Below are 27,375 nucleotides of genomic sequence, written 5' to 3'. Positions count from 1 at the left end.
ATGGGTCCTGTCCTGTCCTGTCCTCTCCGATCAACATCAACCTCATCGGGTACGGCAAGTGGGCTCCGAAGCTCGTCATCGAAGACTTCCTCCTCTCCATCTCTACCAACCATCATACCCCTTCGCCATTCTCCAATTGGTCGGTTTGGTTTTAGTTTGTATTTTAAAATAATCTAAAGAGTGGTTTGATATATATAATTATATTTATATTTTTTATATACTTTAAATATATATCACATATTTTTCTATATATTATATATAAATACATATATATTATATTTATAATCATTTATTTATAAATATTATATATATTATACTTTTATAATATATTATATATCATTTATTATATAATATAATATTATACATATATTTATATAATATATATTATGAATATAAAAAATTGAAAAACGGAAAAACTGAATCGATCAAAAACCAAAACTGACAAATTAGTTAACCGGTGGTATCAGTTAGATTTCAGTTTGGAGAAATTGAAAAACCCATAGAACCGGTTTGATTGCAAAACAATTGAACCATGGACATCTTGATTGAATTATAACAGAATTCTAACAATAGAGGAATAATTAGTCAATTATCAGAAAACTTGAGGGTAATTTAAGATAATAATTAAATATTAAGAATACAATTTATAATTACCTAAACAGTAGGATAATTTAAGAGTTGAAATACAGACGATCCGGACCATCATTAATTTTTACGGAAAAATACGGACAGGTCCAATGACTCGCCCGTGAATTGGTGCTGCTTCCGAGGTTAATTTGTTCTCTTCTCTCTCTCACTCGAAGTTGAAGCTTCCGAGGTTTTAGGGTTTTAGCTCGGTGAGTTAATCTGGGAACAAATTCTGGGTTCTGTTGATCCAGATTGTTTTCTAAATTTCTTCGTAGTTCTTTCTTTTATGGCGCTTGGGTTTTGCACCCGTTATGCTCTAAGTAGATCTTCGAAGCTCTTCCGGTTTCCACAGTGGCGATTTGCTTCGGTGCGTCTACTGTCAACATCAAAGCTCTTCAGTAGTGGTAAGTCTGGAGCTTAAAGAAGGCTCTGTTTTCTTTCCTCATTTTATTTTTTATTTCAGATTCTGTTAGAAGCAATTATGCTATTTCTGAAACTTTCCTGTTGGAAACAGCTCGAGACATAGAGAAAAGCATCTACACAATTCTCACAATTCATCGTTGGGAATCCCTGAATCAAATGGACTATAAATTGGCTTCGCTTAGAACTGTTCATGGAAAGCTGGCCTTAAAGTTCCTTAATTGGGTTATCCGGCAACCGGGTTTGGAATTCGATCACCTCACCCACATATTCTGCATCACAACTCACGTACTTGTCAAAGCCAGAATGTATGGACCAGCAAAGCTGATTTTGCGACATCTTTCCGAAATGGGTATTGGGGCAGATTCTGTATTTTCTGCTCTTATGCGGACATACTCGCTTTGCAACTCGAATCCTTCGGTTTTTGACCTTCTAATTAGAATTTATGTACGTCGAGGAATGTTAAAAGATGCAGTTGAGACATTTCGGTTGATGGGTGCTCGAGGTTTCAAGCCGTCTGTTTATACTTGTAATAGTGTGCTAGCTGCCATTGTGGATGAGGGTAGAGTGGGGTTAGTATGGTTCTTCTTTAAGGAGATGTTGACCAGGAAAATTTGTCCTAATGTCGTTACCTTTAATGTACTGTTGAATTTTCTATGTGCAGAAGGGAAGCTCAAGAGAGCTGGTTATCTCTTGAGGAGGATGGAAGAGACTGGTTATAACCCAACAATAGTTAGTTATAATACTTTGCTCAATTGGTATTGCAAGAAGGGCAGATACAAAGCAGCTTCTGGGCTTATTGATCACATGGGTTGTAAAGGCATTGAAGTCGATGTATGTACTTATAACTTATTTATTGACAGCTTATGTAAAAACAATAGGAGTGCGAAAGCTTATTTACTGTTGAAAAAGATGAGGAAGAAAAGAATATCTCCAAATGAAGTCACTTACAACACTCTTGTTAAAGGATTTTGTAAAGAGGGGAAGATTACAATAGCTATCCGGGTGTTTGATGAGATGTTGACTTTTAATCTTGCACCAAATTGCATTACATATAATTCTTTGATTGATGGGTATTGCCAACAAGGGGGTTTAGAAGAAGCATTGAGACTTTTGAGTGAAATGGAAGCTTTGGGATTAAGACCTAATTGGGTTACTTATGGTATACTTATGAATGGGTTTTGCATGGCTTCTCGAATGGATTTAGCAAGAAATCTTCTTGAGAGGATGGGGAGAAGTGGGATTTTTATTGGCCATATCACATACACAATGTTAATAGATGGATACTGCAAAATTGGACAGCTTGGTGAAGCCTTAGAATTGCTTGATAAAATGCTACATGGTGGTGTTAATCCTGATGTTGTCAGTTATTCAGTGCTTATTAATGGATTCTGCAAAGCAGGAATGATTAAAAATGCAAAGGGGATTCTTTGCAAGATGCATAAGACTGGAGTTATGCCCAACCATGTCACATATTCTACATTAATCTACAGCTTGTGCAAGCAGGGAAATGTTATGGAAGCAATGAAGGCCTATGTAAGTATGAACCACGGGGGCTATGATGCAGACCTTATGACCTGTAACATGTTGGTTGCTTCTCTCTGTGAATGTAGGATGTTGGAAGAGACAAATGTCTTCATGCAACACATGGGTAGGATGGGCATACTTCCTAATTCAATCACCTTTAACTGCATTATAAATGGCTATGGAAGTATAGGTGATGGATTAAGAGCATTTTCATTGTTTGATGACATGATTAAGTTGGGTCATCATCCAAGTCCTTTCACATATGGAAGCTTATTAAAAGGACTCTTCATTGGTGGTAACTTAGAAGAGGCAAGGAAATTTTTGCATAAACTCCAGTATGTTCCTTGTGCTGTGAATAGTTTTGTCTATAACACATTACTGTCTGAAGCATGTAAAGCTGGAAGATTGGAGGAGGCAGTGTTTCTATATGATGATATGGTTAGAAAAGATATAGTTCCAGATGTTTATACATTTACTATTCTTCTCAATGGTCTTTGTAGGAAGAACAAGACGCTAACTGCAATTATTTTATTTGGGAAAATGAAGGAAAGGGAAACTTTACTACCAAACCGGGTCATGTACACTTGTATGATTCATGGTCTTTTCAAGGAAGGCCTACCAAAAGTTGCTTCCTATATGTATGAAGAGATGTTGGGGAAAGGTTTATACCCAGATACAGTTATGCTAAATGTGATGATAGATGGATACTCAAGAATGGGGCAGGTGTATAAAGTGGAGAGTTTTATTTCTGCAGTAAATAACCAAAGTCTGTGTTGTAATTTGATTTCATATAACATTCTCTTACATGCATATTCCAAGAGGCAGCTCTTGTTCAGATGCTTTAAAGTGTACAACACCATGATTAGAAGAGGATTTTTGCCAGATAATGTAACATACCATTCCTTAGTTCTTGCACTTTGCAAGTCTGGCATACAGGATGTTGGGGTTAAATTTTTAGAAAAGATGGTAATGGAAGGTATAATTCCAGACCGCTTTACATTTAACATGCTTATTTCCAAATACAGTGAAAATGGTGAAATGGGGAAAGTTTTTGATCTGGTTAACTGTATGAGAAGGTTAGGCGTGTCAATGGATGGGGATACCTACATCACAATTATTAATGGACTCAATAGAAAATATTATTTTCGGGAATCACATATTCTTCTGCATGAAATGCTTGGCAAAGGGTTTCTTCCCACCCATAAACATTACATTGCTTTGATTAAGGGGATGTGCAAGGTGGGTGATATAAAGGGAGCATTCAAACTTAAAGATGAGATGCAGATGTTAGGTTTAGCATCTTGCGAAATTGCTGAGAGTGCTCTTGTTAGAGGGCTCCTACAGTGTGGAAAGACTGAGGAAGCAATGCTGGTTCTTGATTGGATGCTTCGGACGGGTTTGGTTCCAACTAGTTCTACTTTTACTACTATAATGCATAATCTCTTTAAAGAAGCTAAGCCCATTGAAGCTTTGAAGTTGAGGGATCTGATGGAATGTTATGGGGTAAAACTTGATATTGTTGCTTACAATGTTCTCATTTCAGGTCTCTGTGCTTATGGCAACGTTGCCACTGCCTTTGAACTATATGATGAGATGAAAAAAATTGGTATTTGGCCTAATACTACTACTTATACTGTACTTATCCGTGCCATTGTTAAGGAAAATAATCCTGTTAAGGGTGAAACATTATTGCTTGATATACAAGAAAGGGGATTCATTCCTCAATATGGAAATACTAGAGATTTACATCAGAGATTGGTTGATACTCTGAAAAGGTTAAATTTATTACAGCAAAGGAAGAGGAAACAATGACGTAGGATGAGTGGGAAAAACTGGAGTGCTAAATTATAGTGCTGGCTTTTAAGAAGTAAAAGTTCAATTGGCTGGTGATTCTGGGATGTGGTTCATTATTAAGTAATCTTGTTAGGTGTTCACTGCATGCAATGTTGACACTTTGAATCTGTTCTTTTTGCTATCCATGTTGGATCATATCCAGATTCCACCCATGATTTTGCATAGAAGTGGCTCATTATCTCCATGCAAGAAAATTACCTGAACATTAAACCCAGTCTCAATGGTGGTAAGAATTCTAGCTTTCCTTTCTGTTGAAGTTGTAAGTTGATTAATACTATCTTTGATAAGATTTCTTAACTCTAAACTTATGGCTTTCAGGAAGAAACATGTTTACAGCTGGATAAGCCAAAATGGCTGTATACTGTACCATGTAAGTTTGCTTGTTGGCCTTGTTTGTGCTTTAATTACTTCTTGAAATATCAAGTTACCTTCCAACTCATCATGAAGAAAACTGGTTTCCAATCAGAAGTTGGATAAAGTGTCATTTGAGGTATCTATTTTGCACAAACTATATTCTATATCATGCTCTCTTGTAGAGTGGTTTGCATGACCTGTGCACTATTCTTGCTTATGATGAGTTTTGAGGATTAATTGTTACTTTTAGATGTTGTCAATAGTATGCTTGTTAAACTTGATGTGTGGAGTCCATATTCTCCTCCCCATTCCCTCGCAGCAGAGATGGCGAGATATCATTTGAATTTTTATCAATTCCTCTTGAATCTCCTTCTCCATTTTCCTGCCAAAAACTTTGCAATCAGGTCATGTATGTGATGCTCTGTCAGTGGATCCATGGTCTCGATACTGTTCACAAACAGAAGAAAAATTCTCTCATCAGGGATGCAACCTCCTTTCTCAGTGTTGCAACTCGTGAATTTTTGTTTCTTGCTGCCTAAATCAAGAACATGTGTTAAAAGTGAAAATTGCCAAACCAGTGGCTGCAGTTAGAAAAGGAGTGGGGATGGAGGGAAGGAACACAGGAGATTAACCAACTTCCAGATGGAGAGAAGAATTTGCGATAGAAGTGAAAAAATTGCTGTTGGAACAAGGAAAGAGCAGGGGACAAATTTTGTTGAAGATAAGAAGGAAAAGTGACCATTTTTCTACTAGATTTTTGGCTTTGACAATCCCTGAACTTCGTGAAAAGGCCAATTTCGACCTTAAAGAATTTTGAGGGCCATTTCAGACCTCAAACTAAGTTGAAAAGGCCACCGGTAGCCCAAAAAACACACGGTGTTAGTGATGCCATTCACAATCTGTTAAATAATGAATAAAATAATAAGAAATGCTGATGTGGCACTATTCAACTCAAAAAAATGAAAAATCACAAGTGGGTCCCACTAAATAAAATAAACTATTTAATATATAAATTAATAAATGTTAAAAATAATATATATTTGGGTCCCACTTGAAATTTCCTCTTTTAAGAGAAAAATAATAAGTGGGTCCCACTTGAAATTTTCTCCTTTAAGAGGAAAATAATAGGTGGTCCCCCCTCTCTCTCTCTCTCTCTCTCTCTCTCTCTCTCTCCTTCTTCTTCTTCTTCTTCTTCTTCTTCTTCCTTGACGCCATGTTCATTGTCGTTTCTTGGTGAGCAGAGGATGTTTGCAGCAGTGGTTCCTCTGCTCGCACTCTGCTTCTTTGGATTTTTGTGTTCCTATGCAATTGGATTTCGTAGACATGGGATTGCATTTCAAGCAAATCAGAGCCTAGGCATAGGATTGCACTCACTGATTATGATCTATGCCGTGCTTTCAGAAGGCCAAATAAACGGAATAAAAACATTGGAGAGAGTCCTCCCTACAATAGCCATTTTACACATTCCTTTTCAGCAGCAAACTTTTTCTATAAGAAAGATGTTGACACAGGCCATTCACTTGTTCTCTGCCTTCTTGGATTGCCTACGGCTTTCAACCTTCTTCCTTGCAGCTTCAAATTCTTCTTCAGTGGGTTCTGGATGTGATTCACTGCCATTATATTTTGTCATCAATGATGAGAACATGGAATCAAATTGCACTTTCCTTTGGCTTCGTCGTTGAGAAATAACTGCAAGCAACTTTGATTCAGACTCTTTGTTTGATTTTTTTCTTTGTTTTAGAGGATCAGTAGGTGGCTCTGTTTCAGCTACTTGCTTTGCCCACTTCTGGTAGGCTTTGGTTGCATTAAGCTCTCCTGCAGCTATAGTCTCATCAAGAATATCCTTGAACTTGTGTGAATCCAGTTCAGGATCTGAACAGAGCATTGAACAGAAAAGCATGTTCATATTGCCCTTGTACTACTGAAAAAGATCCTTCAAATCATTCTTCTCTGAACCAGACCCTTGGTAATTTGTTTCAAACTCTTCAATATTAGCTTCTATAACCTTTTTGTACATTGTTCTGAAATAGTCGTGCAGATTTTGAGCCACTTCCCCCCGCAAGTTCAGCATCATCAATACAACCAGTTGATCAAATGGTGCCTTTTTCTTGTCACCTCCAAGAATGGATATCGCCTTCTCTAGTGCAAGCAGAGGAGCCATCACTGCAAGTGTCCTCTGCTCGCCTAGAAATGACAATGAACATGGCGTCGAGTAAAGAAGAAGAAGAGAGAGAGTGGGACCTACCTATTATTTTCCTCTTAGAAGAGAAATTTTCAAGTGGAATCCACCTACAGTTTCAAGTGGGACCCACTTATAATTTCAAGTGGTGCCCACCTATTATTTTCAACATTTATTAATTTATACATTAAATGCTTTTTTTTTTTTTTTTAATTTAGTGAGACCCACTTGTAATTTTTCATTTTTTTTGAATTGAATGGTGCCACATTAGCATTTCTTATTATTTTATTCATTATTTAATAGATTGTGAATGACGTTACTAACACTGTGTTTTTGGGCTAACGATGGCCTTTTCAATTTAGTTTGAGGTCTAAAATGGCCCTCTAAATTCTTTAAGGTCAAAACTGGCCTATTTGCAAAGTTCAAGGGTTGTTAGAGCCAAAAATCCTTTTTCTACTGGGTGAAGCTATACAGTGGTTGAAAGGCTTCATCAATGGAGTACTGTACTCTATGAGGGTGGAAGGATGGAAAGGTGTTTTGGAAATTCCAAGAAGGAAGTATTTGGTGGAGTTGAAAAGGAATCGAAAAGGGGTTGGTTTGTGGCGGTCTCTGAATTTTTTGGACACAACAGTAAACAGCTAATCTGTTTACCTAAAAGAAAGCAAGGGCTGGAAGCTAGTTGCAGAGAAGCTACAGAGTTTTTCTTTTTGTTGTGTATTTATCTATGTATGGTCTGCAGGGGTATTATTGTCCTTTTATGTTATTTTTATTAGTTGTACTGTCGCCCTAGTATTTATACTAATAGAGGTGCCGCCAGCCATACTTTTTTGTTTCTCATTCTTTCATCTCTTCTCTCCCTCTTCTTTTCTCTACTCTCTCTTTTAACCTCGATAATATGGTATCATAGCAGGTGGGGTCCTGAAAAGCAGATTGAGACTTTATCTTTTCCCTTTTTTCTTGTTCTCTTGGATTGAAAGATATCTACAGATTACAGATCTGATCTGTGACAACTGTAGGGCTCCCATCCTTTTCCTTTTTTTTTTTTAATTTTTTCTTCTGGTCATGTGCCAAGAAAACTCAGAAATCTAAATTAGATTCTGTGAAGGAGATTAGAAATCTCCTGTGGATTGTAGGATCCTTCTGTAACAAGGAAAGTATCCTTAGTAGGTCTCATATGACCTTTTAGTGTGGTGAACACTGTGGACTGGTACTGTGAAGCTTTTGTGGGGTCTGTTTTTGGTACAGTACTGTGTTTGTACAGATCTGGAAGTACTCAGATCAGTGTTGGGAAGGTGCTGTTTGGCGTACAGTAATTTTTTCTGGGGATCCATTGTGAACCGAAGCAGCTAGGGTGCAGTTCCAATGGCCTCTGAAGACAGTACTACATCTGGTGTTACATCTGGACAAAGAGGACTGAACAGTAACATTGACCATGTGATTTTCCAATGTCCATTACCTCCCTTGATGGTAGTAATTATCTCGCATGGTCCAGAGAGATGAAGTTATATATTACAGCTAGGGGGAAGATCGGTTACATAAGTGGAACAGTAAAAGAACTGAAGAATGGCACTACTGAACATGATAGGTGGAATCAGGAAAACTGCTTAATCATGTCTTGGCTTCTCTCTACCATGTTACCATTGATCAAACAGAATTTTGTGTGGGCAGAGACAGCATATGAGATTTGGGAGTAGGCAAAATCCACATACTCTGAAAAGAGGCATTATGCTAGAATCTATCAGCTGCAACCTGCAAGCAGAGTCTTCTAGATGCAAAGAGGGGAAACGGAGTTTATCAGCCTACCATTCTGCCCTTTCCTCCATTTGGACAGAACTTGACTACTATTAGAGAATTGAATGGGAGAGTGGTAAAGATGCTAAAGCCTATAAAGCCCTAGTTTTCAGCAGTGTGTGTTTGCCTTTTTACTAAGGCTGAATTTAGTGTATGAACCTACTAGGGTTCAAATATTAGGTAGTAAGGATCTCCCTTCCATCAATGAAGTGTATACCTTAGGAGGAATGCAATGAATAATTCAGAGGGGGAGTAGATTGCTCTAGCTGCAAGGAGTGTCATGAATACCACTAAGAAAGGTGATTTCCAAAAGAAAGGGGATGGGAAAGATAAATAATGGTGCACTGACTGTCAGCAACCTAGACATACATGTGAAAGTTGTTGGAACTTAGTTGGAAAACCAAAGTGGGCTCAAGAACTGAGTAAGAAATCAGCACTGGAACAGAACAAGAAACCAAATCCTTAGTATCAGGGTCGTTCCTCTAGTTAGAAGAAGTCTGTCTCTACCAATGTGGCTTTTCAGGAGCAAACAACTAGTTCTTCTATGAACACATCTCAAGAGTATTATTCTGGTTCAGATCCTAAGGAAGACTTCTTCAATGCCTTCCGTGACCATTTGGAACCATATGTGGTAGGGCCCTTCGACGGATAGATTCTGGGTCCACCCCCTCGACTTCCTTCACGTCTACATCAGGTAACACTACCTTGGCTTTCCATGTTTCCTCTCAGACTTTGGAATCACCATGGATTATCAATTCTGGAGCTCCCAACCATATGACTAGTAAGTCCTCTTTATTTCAGTCCTATTATCCTTCTTTCTGGCAGAGAAAAGGTGAGACTTGCTGATGGTTCTTTCTCTTCCATAGTTGGTTGAGGAGCTATCTCTCAATCGTTTGGCTTTGCTCTTCTAGATGTGCTTCATGTTCCTAATTTACCTATTAACTTGTTATCTATTAGTAGCATTACTCGTTCCTTAAATTGTTCAGTTACCTTTTTGCCTCATTCTTGTGTGTTAAGGATCTGGCCTCTAGGAGGATGATTAGAAGAGGAAACTTGGCAGATGGTCTCTATGTGTTTGAGAATAAAGCTGGTCTTGTGGCTATAAGTTCTATGAGCCAATCCCTTGTGAGTAGTGCCTACTTGTGGAACAATCGTCTTGATCGTTTGTCTTTTGAGTGTTTGAAAAATTTGCTTCCCAAATTGTTTAAGTCCATGTCAATTTCTGAGTTATAGTGTCAAACATGTCAGTTAAGTAAGCATTGTAGAAGCTCATTTCCAATAAGAAATAAAAGATTGGATTTTCCTTTTCACATTGTGTATTTTGATGTGTGGGGTCCTGTTACTATCCCCTCCAAGATTGGCTATAAATATTTTATCACATTTATTGATGACTATTTCTGCTACACATGGGTTTATCCAATGTGTTCAAGAGAAGAAGTACAAAAGGTTGTGCAAGATTTTCAATGCATGATTTTCACCTAGTTTTAGACTGAAATGCAATTCTTCGAGTCTAACAATGCAAAAGAGTATTTTCATAGTGACTTGACAGATTTTTTTACTTCTTGCGGTACTCTTCATTGAAGTTCATGTGCAAGAACCCCCCAACAAAATGGTGTTGCAAAAAGGAAGAACCGATATTTGCTTTAAGTTGCTCGGGGCATGTTATTACACATGCATGTTCCCAAGTGTTTTTGGATGGATGTTGTTTTGTCTACAACATATGTTATCAATCGTATGCCTTCCCGGTTGTTATCAAACCTTTTTCCCATAAGTATTATATTTCTATGGATGTATCCTTTTTTGAATCTGAACCCTTATTTCAAAAAGAGAGTAATGTTGAGGAGAAACCGACTTAGGTTTTGCTTCCTCCTTATCTTGATCCTCCTCCCTATCATGTCTTTCTCCGTCGTCGCAAGGATCAACAAAGTTCAAGAGTTGTGGAACAGCCTGAAGTTGTGCAACCAATATCATCTAACTCTTCGGGGGTAGATCTATTGCAATCAGGTACCATTTACCCAAAAGGGCCTTATTAACCGTTTTGAGATTTCTGATGCCAAGGCCTCCAAATTTTCTAGGTTGGCACATCAATCATGACTCATTAACTCCATAGGTACTTGGCAAATGACTTCTCTCGAATGTGAATGCATGCATAAGTTCATTGTGTTTGCATATAATTTTGGATCTAAACCTGGTACACCATTTAAAACCTCAATGCACCTACTAAGTGGATATGGGTCAGGTAGTGGAACTAATGGCAAACTCTTTTCATGATCTTTATTCATACGGTACATTGACTCCATAGTAAATGCCATGCAAGCTTCACCATAAGCCTTCAAATTGTTGACTTATGTTTTTGACCTTTTGGGGTAATGACTTTGTCTAGGGATATTGGTCTCTTCTCTCTATTGGAAATATTTGTGCATCTGATATAAGCATGGGATTTGAAGAATCCAACCTAGTATACTTAGTTTGGTATTTACCGGAATCCAATAAAGAGTTACTACTCTCTGCATCAGGGGCATCTTTATCTTCTTCCCTAGAAGATCTTGCACGATTAGTAATTTTAGTGGTGTCACAAAAAATTTTGCAAAGCTCATCCCACAAGGGACATCCTGTTGTTTGTAAATTTTTTTGCAATGAGATGATCTTCCATGGATGGATGTAATTGGATAAATTATATACTTAAATTACTAATACTTTAAAAAGATTGAATCATAAAATGCATATGACTCACTCTTATGTAGGCCTCCCATACATCATCATATTGCCAAAGTGATCTTCCTAGATGGATCCATACTAAAACCCGTTTGCTTGTATGCATTCTTGAACTTTTATACACACTTCATAGTTTTTGAAATTTGTTTTTCAGTTGCATATCTGTATACTTGCACCTTGTTAGTGGTGTTAGTGAAGGGGTATTTCGGTCTTTGTACTTGTTGAGAAGGTTGGTGTGTACTGTTATGTTAGTTCGAGTGTTTCTTACTTAAAGAGGGGCACTTAAGTCTTTTCCCTCAAGTTAATAATATAATAACAGGTCTGGCCGAATCTAGGGAGATGATCTTTCTCTAATTCGAACCAGCCTTTCTTTCTTTCCTCTCCTTTCTCTCTTCTTCTTTCTTCTCCTACTTGATGTTTACTTTACTTTACAGTCAACGAACAAGAAAGAATTCTAGGGCAGGTTAAACTTCAACATGGTATCAGAGCGAGGTTCAACAAATCAGACTTGCTAAAATTCTGTCTTTTGCGCATTCAAATTAGGGTTTCTCTTGGGTTTCTCAGCTGTGAGTTGGAGACTAGGAAAAGGGCTGAAAAGGAGTGATCGCCCTCTTCCCTAGGAGGTTCCTATGTCTCCAATTGTGTCGGTGATTGGTTGCTGTGGTTAGGGCTGGTACGTGTGGTGCAGTGGTGTCTCAGTCCTTCGTGTGGTTGGCCTTCAGGCGATGAGGTAAAGTTTTTTTTATGTATATTTTCTGTTATGGAATACATGAGAGGTGTAGTACAGTTCGCATGATGGGTTTCGATTGTAGTGTGCTAGGGTTTATGCTAGGGTTTATTCTGGTTTGTGTGTGATTCAAAGGGAAATAGTGTAGATTAGGGTTTGTGGTGTTACAAGTGTGGTTTTCAGCACTTGATATCGCTGAAATCAGGTTGTAGACTTCGGTGAGTAGGGGCTGTGGTGTTGCAGTATTTCAGCATTTAATACTGCTAAAATCAATGTGCAGATTTCGGTGATTAGGGTTTGTGGTGTTGTAGTTCTCAGCATTTATTACTGTTGAAATCAATGTGCAGATTTCGGTGAAGTGTCTGTGTGTAGTGCGCATAATTCAGTGCTCAGAATTCAGTGATAAGGGAGTTCGGCAATGACAGATAACAATGATAGTAAACCTAGTGTCATGATCTCTACTGACTACCTGAATGTCCAAATGACCTCCATTAAACTGAATGGAGAGAATTATGTTCCTTGGGCCAAGTCTGTAGAGGTTTTTCTGAAGGCAAAGAAGAAAGTGAAGCATATAAGAGAGGGGAAACCCCCCGCTAATTCTCAAGAGTATGAAGACTGGGAACAGGAAGATGCACAGATCATTACATGGTTGTGGAATAGTATGGAACCCAAAATCAGTGTGAACTTCATGTTTCTTGACACAGTCAAAGAGGCGTGGGATCATGCTAAGAAACCTTATTTAGGTCAAGATAATACCACTAGGGTATATCAACTGTATCAGGAATACTTCAATCTGCAATAGGGAAGTCAGAGCCTTGAGGAGTACTATTGCCAGTGTGAGGAATATCCGTAATGAGTTAAATGTCTATCATCCTCTCACTTCTGATATCAAAGTTCAACAGCAACAGCGAGAGCAGCTTGATGTGACACGATTTCTGGTGGGTCTGAAGTCTGAGTATGAACCAGTACGAGCTCAGATACTAGGGGGATCTGCTCTTCCATCTTTAGAGGAGGTGTTTGCTCGTCTTCGGAGGGCTTCCATTGGATCTATGGATTCTAATGTCTCCGATAAATCAGCATTTGCAGTGTCGAGAGGTCGAGGTGGCAGAAGTGGGGCTCGAGGAGTCCAGCCTGGTAGAAGTGGTAGTGGTGGATCTACGCATACCCGTGGTGGTGGTCGTACTGGAGGCAAAGATTCAGGGGGAGCTCGTGGTAGAGGACGTGGCTCGGGTCCACGGAAGTGCACTCATTGTGGATTGGATGGACATACCATTAACTACTGCTACGACTTACATGGTCCTCCCTCGACGTGGGCCAACCATGCCATGACTAGTGACACCAGTTTCAGCTCTAGACAGGAGAATCGGTCAGCTGACCCGATGTCTTCTACCCCCTCAGATGGCCCAGGAAAGGAGATGGTGAGTGTTCCTCGGGATGAGTATGAGAGGTTTGTTCAATCCAAGTCGCAGCAGAACACAACTTCCTTTGCACACTCAGGTATGGCTTGTTTGGCATCCACACCCAACCCCTGGATTATCGACTCTGGAGCCTCCGATCACATGACGGGAACTCCAGGTGTGTTTTCATCTCTCACTCATTGCTCAACATCACAATCTGTTAACCTTGCTAATGGCTCCACATCATCTATCTATGGTGTTGGTAATGTTGACCTAGACCCTGTATCCCTATCCTCTGTTTTTTATGTACCTAAGCTTCCATTTAATCTTATGTCTGTTAGTAAGCTGACCAAGTCCCTTAAGTGCTCCATCACATTTTACCCTTCTATGTGTGTTTTTCAGGATCTCAAGACGGGGATGAAGATTGGTGGAGGGCATGAAGCCGGTGGACTGTATTATCTTGATGGTGGTGGATGAACGTCGACGGCCCTTCAGTCATCCATTTCTCCTCTCTAGTGGCATTGTAGATTTGGTCACCCTTCGCTGAGAGTGTTGCAGTCCTTAGTCCCTTCATTGAGTCAACTTTCTATTTTAGATTGTGAGTCGTGTCAATTTGGGAAACACCATCGTGTTCCCTTTCGTTCTAGGGTCGATAACCATGTGCCGAGTCTTTTTTTTTTTTAATTCATTCAGGTGTTTGGGGTCCTTATAAAGTGATGTCATATAATGGATACCGATATTTTATTATTTTTGTTGATGACTGTTCAAGAATGACTTGGCTCTATTTAATTAAAGAAAGAAGTGAATTATTTGCCATCTTCCATAAATTTTATGCTGAGATCCACAATCAATTTGGCGTTCACATCAAAATTTTCCGTTCTGATAATGGACGTGAATACTTGTCTTCATCTTTTCAAGAATACTTAGACCAACATGGCATTATACACCAAACTTCATGTACTTACACTCCGTAACAAAATGGGGTGGTTGAGAGAAAGAACCGCCATCTTGTAGAAACAACACGCTCCCTCATGCACCATATGAATGTTCCCAAAATCTTTTGGAGCGATGCAATGCTCACCTCTTGTTTCTTAATTAATCGGATGCCCACGTCTATCCTTGATGGTCGTTCTCCTTTTAGTGTCTTATTCCCCAACATGTCTCCGTTTCCGCTTCCTCCTTGGGTATTTGGGTGTGTCTGCTTCGTTCATAATCTGGGTCCTAGGACTGACAAGTTAGATGCACATTCCCTGAAGTGTATCTTCCTTGGCTATTCTCGAACTCAGAAAGGGTACAAGTGTTATCATCCCAGTTCTCGTCGTTCCTTGGTATGTGCTGATGTTACATTCTTCGAGTCTACTCCGTTCTTCGTCGGGTCAGGTGCTGCTGCTTCCTCCTCATCACCACCTCCTCTTCCTCTTCCTATGGCTGATCCACCTCCTTTGGTTCTAGTCATGCCTACGTCCTTACCTCCGGTGCCACCATCGATTGACCGTCCACCCATCTGTCACGTGTATACACATCGCCTGCTTGTACCGGCTGCAGCTCCTCCAGCTTCATCACCGTCGACAGATCCGGCTCCAGCTCCGACACCAGCCTCCAACCTAAATCTTCCTATTGCCTTTCGGAAAGGTAAACGTACTTGCACTATTCACCTTATTTCCAATTTTGTTTCACTTACCCACCTCTCCGCCTCCCATCGCCAGTTCATCTCTTTGTTATCCTCCGTGGTTGTTCCTAAGGATGTCCAGGAAGCCCTTACCTCTCCAGAGTGGTGTCGTGCTATGGAAGAAGAGCTCTCTGCTCTGCATCATAATCACACTTGGGATCTCACCGCTCTTCCTCCTAGGAAGCAGGCTGTCAGTTGTAGTGGGTGTATAGTGTTAAGTACTTGCCAGATGGTCGTGTTGAGCGCCTAAAGGCGCGGCTGGTTGCCAAAGGGTACTCCCAAACCTATGGCATTGACTACATAGAGACATTCTCCCCGGTTGCTAAGATAGGGTCAGTTCGTGTCGTCATCTCCCTTGCAGCTATGTATGATTGGCCTCTCCATCAGTTAGATATCAAAAATGCCTTTTTGCATGGTGATTTGCTCGAGGAGGTCTACATGGAGCAACCACCAGGGTTTGTTGGTCAGGGGGAGGATGGTAAGGTATACAGACTTAAGAAGGCTATTTACGGACTTAAACAGTCCCCTCGAGTATGGTTTGGTAGGTTCAGTGAGGTGGTCAAGAAGTTTGGTATGAAACAGTGCCAAGTTGATCACTCTGTCTTTAGTTTTGACTCTTCAGCAGGCAAAATAATATTTGTGGTGTATGTGGATGATATCATTGTGACTAGGAATGATAAAATGGACATTGATAGATTGAAGGCATTCCTACAGGAACACTTTCAGACAAAGGACCTTGGCAAGTTGAAATACTTTTTGGGCATAGAGGTAGCAAGATCTAAGCATGGCATTAATTTGTGTCAGAGGAAATATGTGCTTGATTTATTGGAAGAAACATGGTTGTTGGGTACTAAACCGGCTGAGACACCTATGGAAACAAATACGAGGCTGAGTAGTGATATAGGTGAAGTATTTGAAGACCCTGGCAGATATCGATAGTTTGTAGGCAAACTAAACTATCTAACCATTAATCGGCCAGATATTTCATTTGCGATTAGTGTGGTGAGTCAGTTCATGCAGAAACCTTTGGTCCCACATTGGAATGCAGTGCTAAGGATTGTGAGGTATCTGAAAGGAGCTCCTGGTCGTAGTTTGCTGTATAGGAGTGGTGGAAAGCTGGTAGTAGAAGGATACACTGATGCTGATTGGGCAGGTTCTATGTCTGATAGACGATCCACCACAGGCTATTGCACCTTTCTGGGGGGTAACCTGGTAACGTGGAAAAGTAAGAAGCAAACAGTTGTGGCAAGAAGCAATGCAGAAGCAGAATATAGGGCCATGGCACATACTGCTTGTGAATTAGTGTGGCTGAGGAACCTTCTACAGGAGATAGGATATGACATCAGTACTCCAATGAAGCTCTATTGTGACAATCAGGCAGCAGTTCATATCTCTTCCAATCCAATGTTTCATGAAAGAACCAAGCACATCGAAGTTGACTGTCATTTTGTGAGAGAGAAGGTGCTGAATGGGGTGATAGAAACTGCATATGTTAGTACGGGAAACCAGTGGGCAGACTTGTTTACAAAAGGTTTGAGTCGGGGGAGAGTGGACTACATATGTAACAAGCTGGGATTATATGATATATACTCACTAGCTTGAGGGGGGGAGTGTTAGTGGTGTTAGTGAAGGGGTATTTCGGTCTTTGTACTTGTTGAGAAGGTTGATGTGTACTGTTATGTTAGTTCGAGTGCTTCTTATTTAAAGAGGGGCACTTAAGTCTTTTCCCTCAAGTTAATAATATAATAACATGTCTGACCAAATCTAGGGAGATGATCTTTCTCTAATTCGAACCAGCCTTTCTCTCTTTCCTCTCCTTTCTCTCTTCTTCTTTCTTCTCCTACTTGCTGTTTACTTTACTTTACAGTCAACGAACAAGACAAAATTCTAGGGCAGGTCAAACTTCAACACACCCTATCTTCCTATTGAAATCCCTTTGAACTTCTTTCCAACCAATAGAGGCAAACGTAGTAGTCTAATTATTACCCCTTTTTGCACTACTCTACCATCAATTCAACAAATATCCTCTCCTCCTTTCTTGACCATTTGGCATTATCTTTTGTATCTCTAGATGTACTATGTGACATATCTACAACAAAACAAATAAAAATTTTGCATTGCTATATGAGATATCTATAACACTAAAATGAATCAATCCATACTACTTGCTTACATGGAAATTTAAAGATAAACAATTCATCTCAATATACCTTCTGGTGTTGTAAGTGGTGGGGTTTCGAAGCAAATAAGATGGGGATGTTGGTGAGTACGATAGTGATGTTGGGCTGCAGAAAAAAAAAAGCCATATTAGAACCATGTGTTAAAAGGCAATTTAGTAGCATGGAGCTGTTTATATATTAAAGCATCATCCTACAAGATCGTATTGGTCAAAGTTACTACCAGTAATATTAAAAGATCTGAAGCTATTATCTTTTTTTTCTTGATCAATAACAGTGTATTTTATTAATAAATTGGAAAATCTGAATTACAAAGTAAGGAGCTAAAAGATCTTAACTCCCAAATACCCTATAAAACCCAATTCATGGAACAATTACAAAACAGCCCAAAACATAGAGTTTCTGTTCACCCCTTGCCTAGCTAGACCATCTGCCAGTGCATTAGCACTTCTCACTATCCATGTACAACGGATTTCAATATCCTTGGTCAGCCACTTAAATTTCCTCTTTTCATTGCTGTATTTCCAGAGCGTAGAACTGTTCTCTTTTAGCCAATTTACTACAATTTCAGAATCACCTTCTATGATCATCTTTTTAAAGTTCATTTCCTTGGCCTTTGTATCCCTTCAAGAGCTCCGAGGATCTCAGCCCTCAAGGAATCTCCCACCCCAATTGGGCCAGAATACATAGCTAACAGGTTCCCATTTTCATCTCTTATCACTCCCCCCACTCTAGAGGGCCCTGGATTACCCATGTTGCTGCCATCAAAATTCAATTTGGTAAACCCATGAGGTGGAGGTGTTAGCAGGAATTTGAGGTCTTCTTGATTGAGCCTAGCCTTGCAATCTCCTTCCACTTTCTGGCCATCTCATCAACTGAGAACACTACAAACAATTCCAAGGTTTTTAACTAGTGAATCACCCTGATGTGGATAGTCTCCAAGATTACTTCCAAGCTTCTCTCCTTATTAGAAAATACCCTTGAATTTCTCTCCTCCCAAATAGTCCCACACATTGCAGCCTTACCACATCTCCACATGATCTTGGCCCTTTTGGTTGACCAGTTAGGCATGGAAGTAAATAGGCTTTGCACATCCGAAGGGGGAGTCCACCTGCATCCAAACAAAGAAGTAAACCATTCCCAAATGACTTTAACAAACCGGCAAGAAATTAATAAGTGATATCCAGACTCACCATCAGATTTACAAAGGACACACCAGTGAGGAGACAAACAACTATTGGGTCTTTTTCTTTGGAGTAGATCCCCTGTATTAACTCTTTCTAGAAAGGCTTCTCAACAGAAGCACCAAACCTTTGGAGGTATAGGTCGACACCACACTTCTTTAACAAGAAAAGACAGTCCAACAGGAGAAGGGGGTAAAAGGGCCTTGAAGAAAGAGGCACAAGTGTAGGTACCCGAGGAAGTGAGTGCCCATATTCTACCATCTGACTTTGATAGCTCAATGAAGATCCCTTCAAGAATGGATAATAAGGATGAAATGCAGGATGACTCTATGTCCCTGACATCTCTTCTCAAGTTCAAATTCCAACCAAAACCAGAAGGTGAATCTGAAGGAACAAGGAAGGAGGAAATTGGTTCATTTTAAGGGTAGAAATAGCAAAGAGGCTTGGAAATTGATCTTTCAAAGAGGAGTCCCCAACCCAAACATGTCCCCAAAATTTAATGAGGTTACCTGAGTGTAAGTCATACCTGACCCATGGATAGAACAAGGGCAAGATGGCTTGAATAGCTTTCCAAGGAGAAACTCTTGTAGTCCTTGTTTGGATCCCAGAGTCTCATCCATTGTTTGTTAGCCCATGTATACTTTCCACTATCTTAACCCACAGTCTTTCTTTCTCCATTGAGAATCTCCACAGCCATTTCCCTAACAGTGCTAAGTTCCTAATCCTTATATTCCCAGTTCCCAAACCCCCATCCTTCTTACATCCACATACCACATCCCATCTGACCCTAGGATCCTTCTCCTCTCCCGACTCCCAAAGAAAGTCTCTCATTAGTTTTTCTAGCCTGCTAGCCACCTTAGCCGGAATCTTAAAGACTAATAGGAAATAGACAGGAAGGTTGGCAAGAGTAGACCTTATCAAAGTGATCCTCCCACCGAGAGATAAATAATTCTTCTTCCAGTTGGAAAGTCTTTTTTCAGACCTCTCCACAATAGGGGCCCAAAATTCACCTTTCTGAGGATTAAGGGCCAATTAGATACTACACACCCCAGAATGTCTGCACACTCACAAACCTCCCCCTCACCCATATTGACTCCAATTATACAACTCTTCTCAAAGTTTACTCTAAGGTTTGAGATTTGCTCAAAAAGTTGTATAGTGAGCTTTAGGTTTCTAATCCTATTGATATCCCCTCCTTCACAAAACAGAATTGTGTCATCTGCAAATTGTAGGTGTGTAAGTGTTATGTTGTTTCTTCCAACTCTCCATCCTCTTATTAAATCCCTAGAGTCTGCTTTGGAAATCAATCTCCCCAACACTTCTGCAATAAAAGTAAACAAAAAAGGGGAGAGAGGGTCACCTTGCTTAATCCCTCTCAAAGCTGGGAAATAGTCCACCACTGTCCCATTTACCAAAATAGAGTAATGACAATCCCTAATGCAACCCATCACCCATTTGCCCTGAGTTTCTCCAAACCCAAAGTTCATCATCACCTCTAATAGGAAAGACCAATCAACCAAGTCAAAAGCCTTTTCCAAATCTAATTTACAGATCACCCCACTTCTCCTGGATCTCTTAAAATCCTCTAGACTCTCATTTGCTACAAGAATTTGATCCGTTATCTGCCTTCCCTTGACAAAGTCTCCTTGGTTATTTGCTATGATTGCTAGGAGTACCTTCCTAATTCTGAAGGACAACACCTTGGTGATGATCTTATAGAGGCCATTGACTAGATTGATCGACTTGTAATCTTTCGGATGACTTGCATCACTTTTCTTGGCTATCAGAGCAATGAAGGTAGAGTTTAGCCCAAGGTTAATTACTCCTCTGGTATGGAATTCATCAAACATCGACATTAGGTCATCTTTTAGTATCACCCAACAATCCTAATAGAAAGCCATCATAAAACTATCTGGGCCCGATGCCTTTGATCTGTCCATTGAAAAAACTGCCTCTTTAACTTCTTCCAACTCAAATTTCTTTTCCAACCACTCCCTATCTTCTCTCCTCAAAGTTGGCAATTCCTAACCTTCCAGCCACACCCTGTTATTTTGGGGCCTTCTGAATATATGCCTAAAATGATCTGCAAATGCTCCTACAATTTCTCTTTGACCTGTAATTGTTGCCCCTTCAATCTCCAAACTGGAGATAAAATTTCTTCCCTTTCTACCATTTGCCAAACCATGAAAGAGCTTAGTATTCCTGTCTCCCTCTTTCAACCATTTGCATCTCGACTTTTGCCTCCAACTTATTTCCTCTTGAGAAATATAGTCCTCTAGTTGTTTGCGCAAATTCCATCTTTGTTCCCTTTCCTCTCCTGCTAGGCTGCCACTCCCTTCTTTGCTATCCAGATCTTCAATTTGTGTGATGACCCTCTGCTTCCTTTCCTCCGGTCTCCCAAACTCTAATAGATTCTATTCCTTGATCCTTGCCTTTAGATATTGAAGTTTTTTGTGAAACCTCATCCCATTCCACTCCACTGCTGGATTGCTCTTTGCCCACCAATCTTCTACTTTCTTAATGAACCCCGGATGCTCTAACCACATAGTTTCGAATTTAAATGGAGCGGGACCCACATTTCTCACCTCCTCCTTACAAAGTATGATAGGCCAATGATCAAAGGCTACCCTTGGGAGTGCTCTAGAGTTCAAATTTCTCCAATGTTCTTCCCCCCTCATTTGAAAATAGGAATCTGTCTAGCTTAGAGCAAATTGGGTTGACTTGGAGATTGGACCATGTATAACACCTTTGTGACAATGGGATTTCCTTTAATTCAAAGGCATCAATAAACTGGTTAAATCTCCTCATGCTTGTATTGGACCTCTGCCTAGGACTGTTAATTTCTGCCAAGAATCTAATTACATTGAAATCACCTCCTAAACACCATGGCCCATCCCACAAACCCCTAATGTTAGCCAGTTCTTCCCATAATTTCCTTCTTTCTCTGTAATCATCTGGCCCATACACATTGGTGAGCACCCATTCAAACCATCTTCCACTTGCCCAAATTTCAAAGAGATTGAAAATTGTCCTATCAATTCCTCCAGCCCAACAACCACCTCATTCTTCCACATTGTCACGACACCCCTTGCAGATCCCCATGATGGTAAAGCCACCCAACTGATCCCCCTACCTCTCCACACACTCCTTGCCCATTTGATGTTAAAATCTACTCTTTTGGTTTCCTGTAGCAGTACCACATCTGGATCTATTTTCATGATAGCTTTTTTTATCGCTGCTCTTTCTTGCATTCCCCAGTCCCCTAACATTCCAGCTAATAATCCTCATTATTCTTTATTGTCCACCCCTTGCACCTATTACCCTCACTTCTTCCCTTTCCTCCTTTCCCCTACAACACCAAAGCTTTTATCTCCCCACACATCCTTCACCAGTCTTTCAACCTCAGTCTTTTTCCTCCTCTTACTTTTGATTTCTTCTCTCTTTTTTTGTATGAATCCTTTCAAATCATTTGGATCTTTCAGTTTACACCCCAGCTTTTGTACAAATACTGCCACAGAGTCTCCACTTGCCAGCTCTCTTGTCTGTCCTTCCCTTTCTCTCCTCTTGACTTATGTCCTTATCTCTACCCTCTTCCTCCTGACTTTTTTCTATCTGAACCTCTTCCACCCTTTCCTTCTAAGAGTCCTCCTCTTCATGAATCGTGTTCTCAGTACCTTCCAGAATTCCAATATTACTCTTTGCTTCCTCTTCTCTTCTATCTTCCCTCTCCTTACCTTCTCTGACACTACTTCTATTACTTGCCCCTCCCCCTCCTTCACAGGCAGCAGACTCTGAACCGAGACTGGTATTTGGAACACAGGACACAGAGCAAGCATTAGTAGAAAAAGCTGAAAGGACACAGATACCTGGGTTATGCTGGGAAAGAGACGGGAAATTGGAATTGGAGGCAGGAGAATCCGGATCCTGAAAAGGTGTGACAGTGTCAACTAGCTCCTTGGCTTGGGTCTGCAGGGATTGCCTTCCTGTCTCCTTTGTTATACAGTAGTTTCTTCCTATACCCGGCTGTTTGTCCCTCCATAATATGTCTCTGTTTTCCTTCTGGTAGGTCGCAGATGCGTCCTTACAATCCATTAGTGGGTTTTGGAAATGGAGCTTCTAAGATAATATCAGATTTTCCACCCCCATCAATACGGATGTGCTCTGCCATGTTATCTTCCTCCCTGTGTAGAAGCCTCTCTGAAAGAAAGCCTCTGCAACTTCTTCTGTGAATAAGTCGCTGAGATTTAAAGTTTCCGCCAAAGCTTCCTCTGGCCACTTATCTATCTCGACATTTCCGATGCTGGATTGATCGTCAGAATCTTCTTCCAGGACTGGGTCTTCCAACTGACAGTTTACCCAGCCCTCATCGACACCCTCCTCCTCACCGTAGTCTCTTACGTACCTGGGGTTTGGACTGTCCTGCACTGTGTGATCTCCCCCAGATTCTTCAGGTAATGGTCCCCATTGCAACAGGCCGCCGTTTCGAACATCTCGTCTAGACGAGACTGTAGCAGCACCAACGATCCTCTTCGAGGAAGAAGATAGACGCTTGCTATCATCTATAACCCCCACCGAGGTCACGTGCTCACTTAAACACTCACTTGGCCTGAGGTTCAACCTTTTGGTTGGGCCATCCAGGCCTCCAACTGGTTCAGATAACCCGGCCCGCACCACACCCTTAACTGGCCCTCCCCCCTTCTTGACCACGTCAGCGAAGGAAGCCTGGGCCCCAAAAATTTCATTAATTTCAAAATTTTTTAAATTTCTTTCTTTAAATGGCTTGAGTGCCTGTTGATCTCCCATGGTCGACTTTTCAGTTTCCCTCTTTGAAATCTGCTGATCTTCGTCCAGTCTCACCAACGCCTGCTTGCCACATGTGAACCAGCCCGCCACATCACCTTCGTGAACGAGCATTTCGATTACTCTTGGGATCGATCCCGGCTCCACCCCCTTGATTTTAATGTCCGCAGCTCGATAATCCTGCATTTTGATGTCCTCCATCACCCCACCCAACATCTTAGCTATGCTGTCCAAACATGGTTTGTTCCAGAGATGGAAGGGAAGCCCAAACAATTTTAGTTTGAAACTTCCACCGGCATTTACCATCTCATTACACAGCTTTTCCAGTTTTGTACATATACCAATCCTTCTTCCCATTCAAACACTGTGAATCCTCTGTTTACCCTGTTGTCTATTTTGAGAACTGCCTTCCGGTTTGAAAATGGCTTCAAGGCGACCTCCGATTCCAGTTTTAGGTTGTTTACCACCGAAGTCAGTAACTTTCTCTAGTCCTGAATATCCTTGTTAGTTGTAATCACCATTCTCTTCTCCCAAACCTCTTGCTTAGCCTCGCACCAGACTTTGAGTCCTCCATTCGAGCTTGTGATTACCTTCCTGCTGCACCAAGGTCTCTGCTTCGAAACCTGGCTCGAGGACCTGAGAAGACTATCGGCTTTGCTCTGTTCCTGTTCGTGCTCCCTTTGCATGTGGTTGTTAAATGCAACAAGAGATTTCTTTAGCTCGTTCGCGAACGTTAACCAGCCTTGTGTATGCTTCCCTGCTGGTAAGCAGACCATTTGCTTCCGATCACCAAAAAACTCTGTGATGGTAATGCACCACCCTTTCCCATTGCGTCTTAGCTCAACTTCATATTTCTTTCCTTCCATTTCCAAAACATTTCTCCACCCTATGGATTTAAACGACCGAAGAACTCCATCAACAGATCCCTTCAACCAGAGAACTGCTTCCTCGAATAGATGTATTGTCGCCCTCCTACCTTCTCTCACCTTTAAGATATTTTTGCTTTTGGCCTTTCTGCATTCGAGTAGAAGCTTCTTTGCTTCGATGTCCAGTTCAGACTTCCATCTGTTCACCGTCTGAAATTCCTTGTCGCTCCCTCTTCCCATCTTCTCAAACTCCTAATAAAATGATAGGTGGTCACCACCTAAATGCTAATTTCTGAAGCTATTATCCATCAACATTGATGATTTATGGTTACCTAAGCACTTCAGTTTACAGGTTTTGATCATTTTACAGGGTCATAATCCCATTTCTTGGGGAGAGTAAGTCATTTTATCTCTCCCTCAAGTTTCTTTTGTATCTTCTGTTTTATTAATGAAAAGTTTCTGTTATTGATAAAAAAAAACTCCCACTTTAGAACATTGAAGATTTGCATTTGTTGAAAGATGTACAAAATGTCTATAGTCGTCATGACAAAGGAGAGCTTATATGATCTAAAGCATAAATTATCATGCTGAAGGACATTCATAGTGCTATGGAATCCAAGAACTAGTGAAATTGTGCCTGTTTTGTATTTATTCCAGGAGTCCTGTCCTGCTATGGTTCCATAAATATATATTAGTTAACAAACCAGTAAACAAGTTTATGCAACTCTTCAAAACTAGCTATGCAAGTTAGGTACCCAATTGGAAAAAAAAATGACACAGCATTGGGCCCCTGAGGCTGTGCCTATTCAAGTTTTAATAAGTGCTCAAACACAAAGGATAATAGGTTGTCCTGCCTCATCATTCTCAGCAAAAACTCAGAATCTTGGTGCATTCACTAAAAGACTTGCAAGTACCTTAATATTTATCACCACACCCCCACCAACTCTCCATGTTAACTTAATAAACCTTGTTTGTTCTGGGATTATTAGTAGGACCTCAGTTTGCCTAAACAGTTTAGCTAAGTGACAGGATTTCTGTTATTTCCATCAAGGATGTATCCGGAAAACTTATTTTTTGCTTGTATGTTTCTATAGATCCAAAGAAGCAGTTAAGAGTTTGCTCTCAAAGCAGTCTCTGACTCCTGGGACAGTCCAAGAGCTATCCAGTATAGGAGCATCAATCAAATAACTGGGTTGAAGGAGACTGCTCTTAATGTTCAATGTATGATTTTTGGAAACATGGGGAGTGCTTCTGGAACAGGTGTTATTTTCATTAGGAACCCAAGCACTGGGGAAAATTAGCTCTATGGAGAGTTTCTTGTCAATGCTCAGGTGCACACATCCTACTTCTATCTTAATTTTGTTATATGCATGGAGAATCTGTTCTTATTAGATTATTTGGTTGAGTAATTTAATAGTTAACTTCATAGGTAATTATGACATAATTACAGGACCTGTACACCATGAAAAAATGCATGCCTGAAGCTTACAAGGAACTTATGGAAAACTGTGAAATTCTGGAGAGGCATTACAAAGATATGGTGGTAAAGTTTCCCAGTACAAGAAGACATTTCTTCACTGGTTTTGCAACTTCTTGTTTTTAATCTCTTCATTGTGATCTAAATCACATGTTTTCTCTTAGTAGAGAACATGCCAACTAGTATTTGAGAAAGGGGGTTTAACTTGGTGTGTGGCCAAGATTTTTCTTAGAGCAGGAAACTGTAAACAAATCTTGCAGGGTTTTAATTACGCTAATCAAGTTAAACCACAAGTCATTAATGGACTTGAGACCTAGGAAGCTTTTAGGAAAGGAGTAAATTGATTCTAATGATTCGTTTTTCTCCTTTCTTTTATTCGAGCAATAATCAAGCTAATGGTCAGATGTTAGGACTTCTACTGAAGTAGTTGAATGCTTGTATACTTAGCTCTATAACAGAACCGTGCAGATACTATTAACTTGACAAGCTGCAATGTCGTGATTGTTCACTTGTCAGGATAAGTAGAAACTTGCAACAGACTATGATATTATACACATTACAAATGTCTTATAACACCTCTCAGAAGTAACTTGCATGCATACAGACATATATAGAATCTATGCAGTTCACTTGGTTAACGTTTACCTTTTAGTTGATCTATATACCCTTTTTATCATATCATACATGACAAAATTTGAAATGGTCTTTGGAATTGGTGATCTTGATGCTAATAAACCGTCTAAAAGAGTCACCATGAGATCTACTTTGTTGGATGTTGGATCTAAATCCTTGAACATCTATTAAGGGAAATCTTGATATGCTGCAGATTTACAAGGGTTTTGAAGTGGTGTCAGTTTAAGTGACCTTGAATATTATTTGTTTTTACCTTCATTCCTATCAGAAACCTTGATGTGAAATAGCATGTGAGACACATAGCTTCCACATCAGCCAAGCCTCCAAATGTATTCTAAAAAGTAAACTTGACACGTCTATGAAGAAACTGCAAAACATAATAAACCAATTTTATACTTGAGGCTTGAGATGAAATTCATTTTTAATGTTTTTCACAATTTGGATGTAAGGTTCATCTTCAAATTATGAAATTTGTATTGTCCCATACTCTGAAAAAGTCAAGTATGACTTACAGAAGCCATGTGATTCTACAATGCCAGGATATTTTGATCAGGTTTTCTTTTTGATTTTTCTCTTCTATAAGATTTGCTAAAAAAAGAAGAAAAATAATGATGTTTGCACATAGAGGATATGATGATTACTATTACTTGTTATCAAGGATCAAAGTATCGGAAATGCAAGGTGTCTTAGAAAGACAATTTTAAGAGACGTATCGGGATACGAATGAAAAATCAAGATAAGCATAAATATGCTAGGAAATTCGAATAAATCATAAAAAATATATTATTAACAATACTTATAAGTTTTATATGATTGTAAATAAGTTATTTAAATGTGAAAAACCATAATTTAATGTTTATATAGAATTTGACATATCAAGACATAATTAGTAATCGTTGAAAAATGATGTAATAACTAAAATGTGAAAAAAACAAAAAAAAATAAAAATAAAAACTAAAATGTGAATACATATACATC

General features: G+C 39.8%; 1 protein-coding gene and 1 pseudogene across 2 annotated transcripts; one reads left to right on the top strand and one right to left on the bottom strand.

The window, feature by feature from the left end:
• The first annotated feature begins 737 nt into the window (after positions 1-737).
• Positions 738-26,078, top strand: LOC148843647 (uncharacterized). 2 transcript variants are annotated; one of them, XM_088960056.1, is made up of 5 exons: positions 738-1,031; positions 1,142-4,654; positions 4,747-4,798; positions 25,382-25,618; positions 25,738-26,078. In XM_088960056.1, the coding sequence occupies exons 1-2, from the start codon at positions 914-916 to the stop codon at positions 4,384-4,386; spliced, it is 3,363 nt and encodes a 1,120-aa protein (XP_088816182.1). In that variant the 5' UTR covers positions 738-913; the 3' UTR covers positions 4,387-4,654; positions 4,747-4,798; positions 25,382-25,618; positions 25,738-26,078. The 2 variants fall into 2 exon arrangements, with proteins under 2 accessions (XP_088816182.1, XP_088816183.1); XM_088960057.1 differs by having other exon boundaries at positions 769-1,031; positions 4,747-4,918.
• On the bottom strand, positions 6,299-6,943 carry LOC148843648 (chaperone protein dnaJ 6 pseudogene; annotated as a pseudogene).
• Positions 26,079-27,375: the final 1,297 nt, after the last annotated feature.

The sequence above is a fragment of the Nelumbo lutea genome, chromosome 8, assembly GCF_056320005.1.
Source record: "Nelumbo lutea isolate HS-2025 chromosome 8, American lotus-T2T, whole genome shotgun sequence".
Taxonomy (NCBI): domain Eukaryota; kingdom Viridiplantae; phylum Streptophyta; class Magnoliopsida; order Proteales; family Nelumbonaceae; genus Nelumbo; species Nelumbo lutea.
Note: the sequence above shows the minus strand (reverse complement) of the source record. Positions and strands in the feature narration are given on the sequence as shown.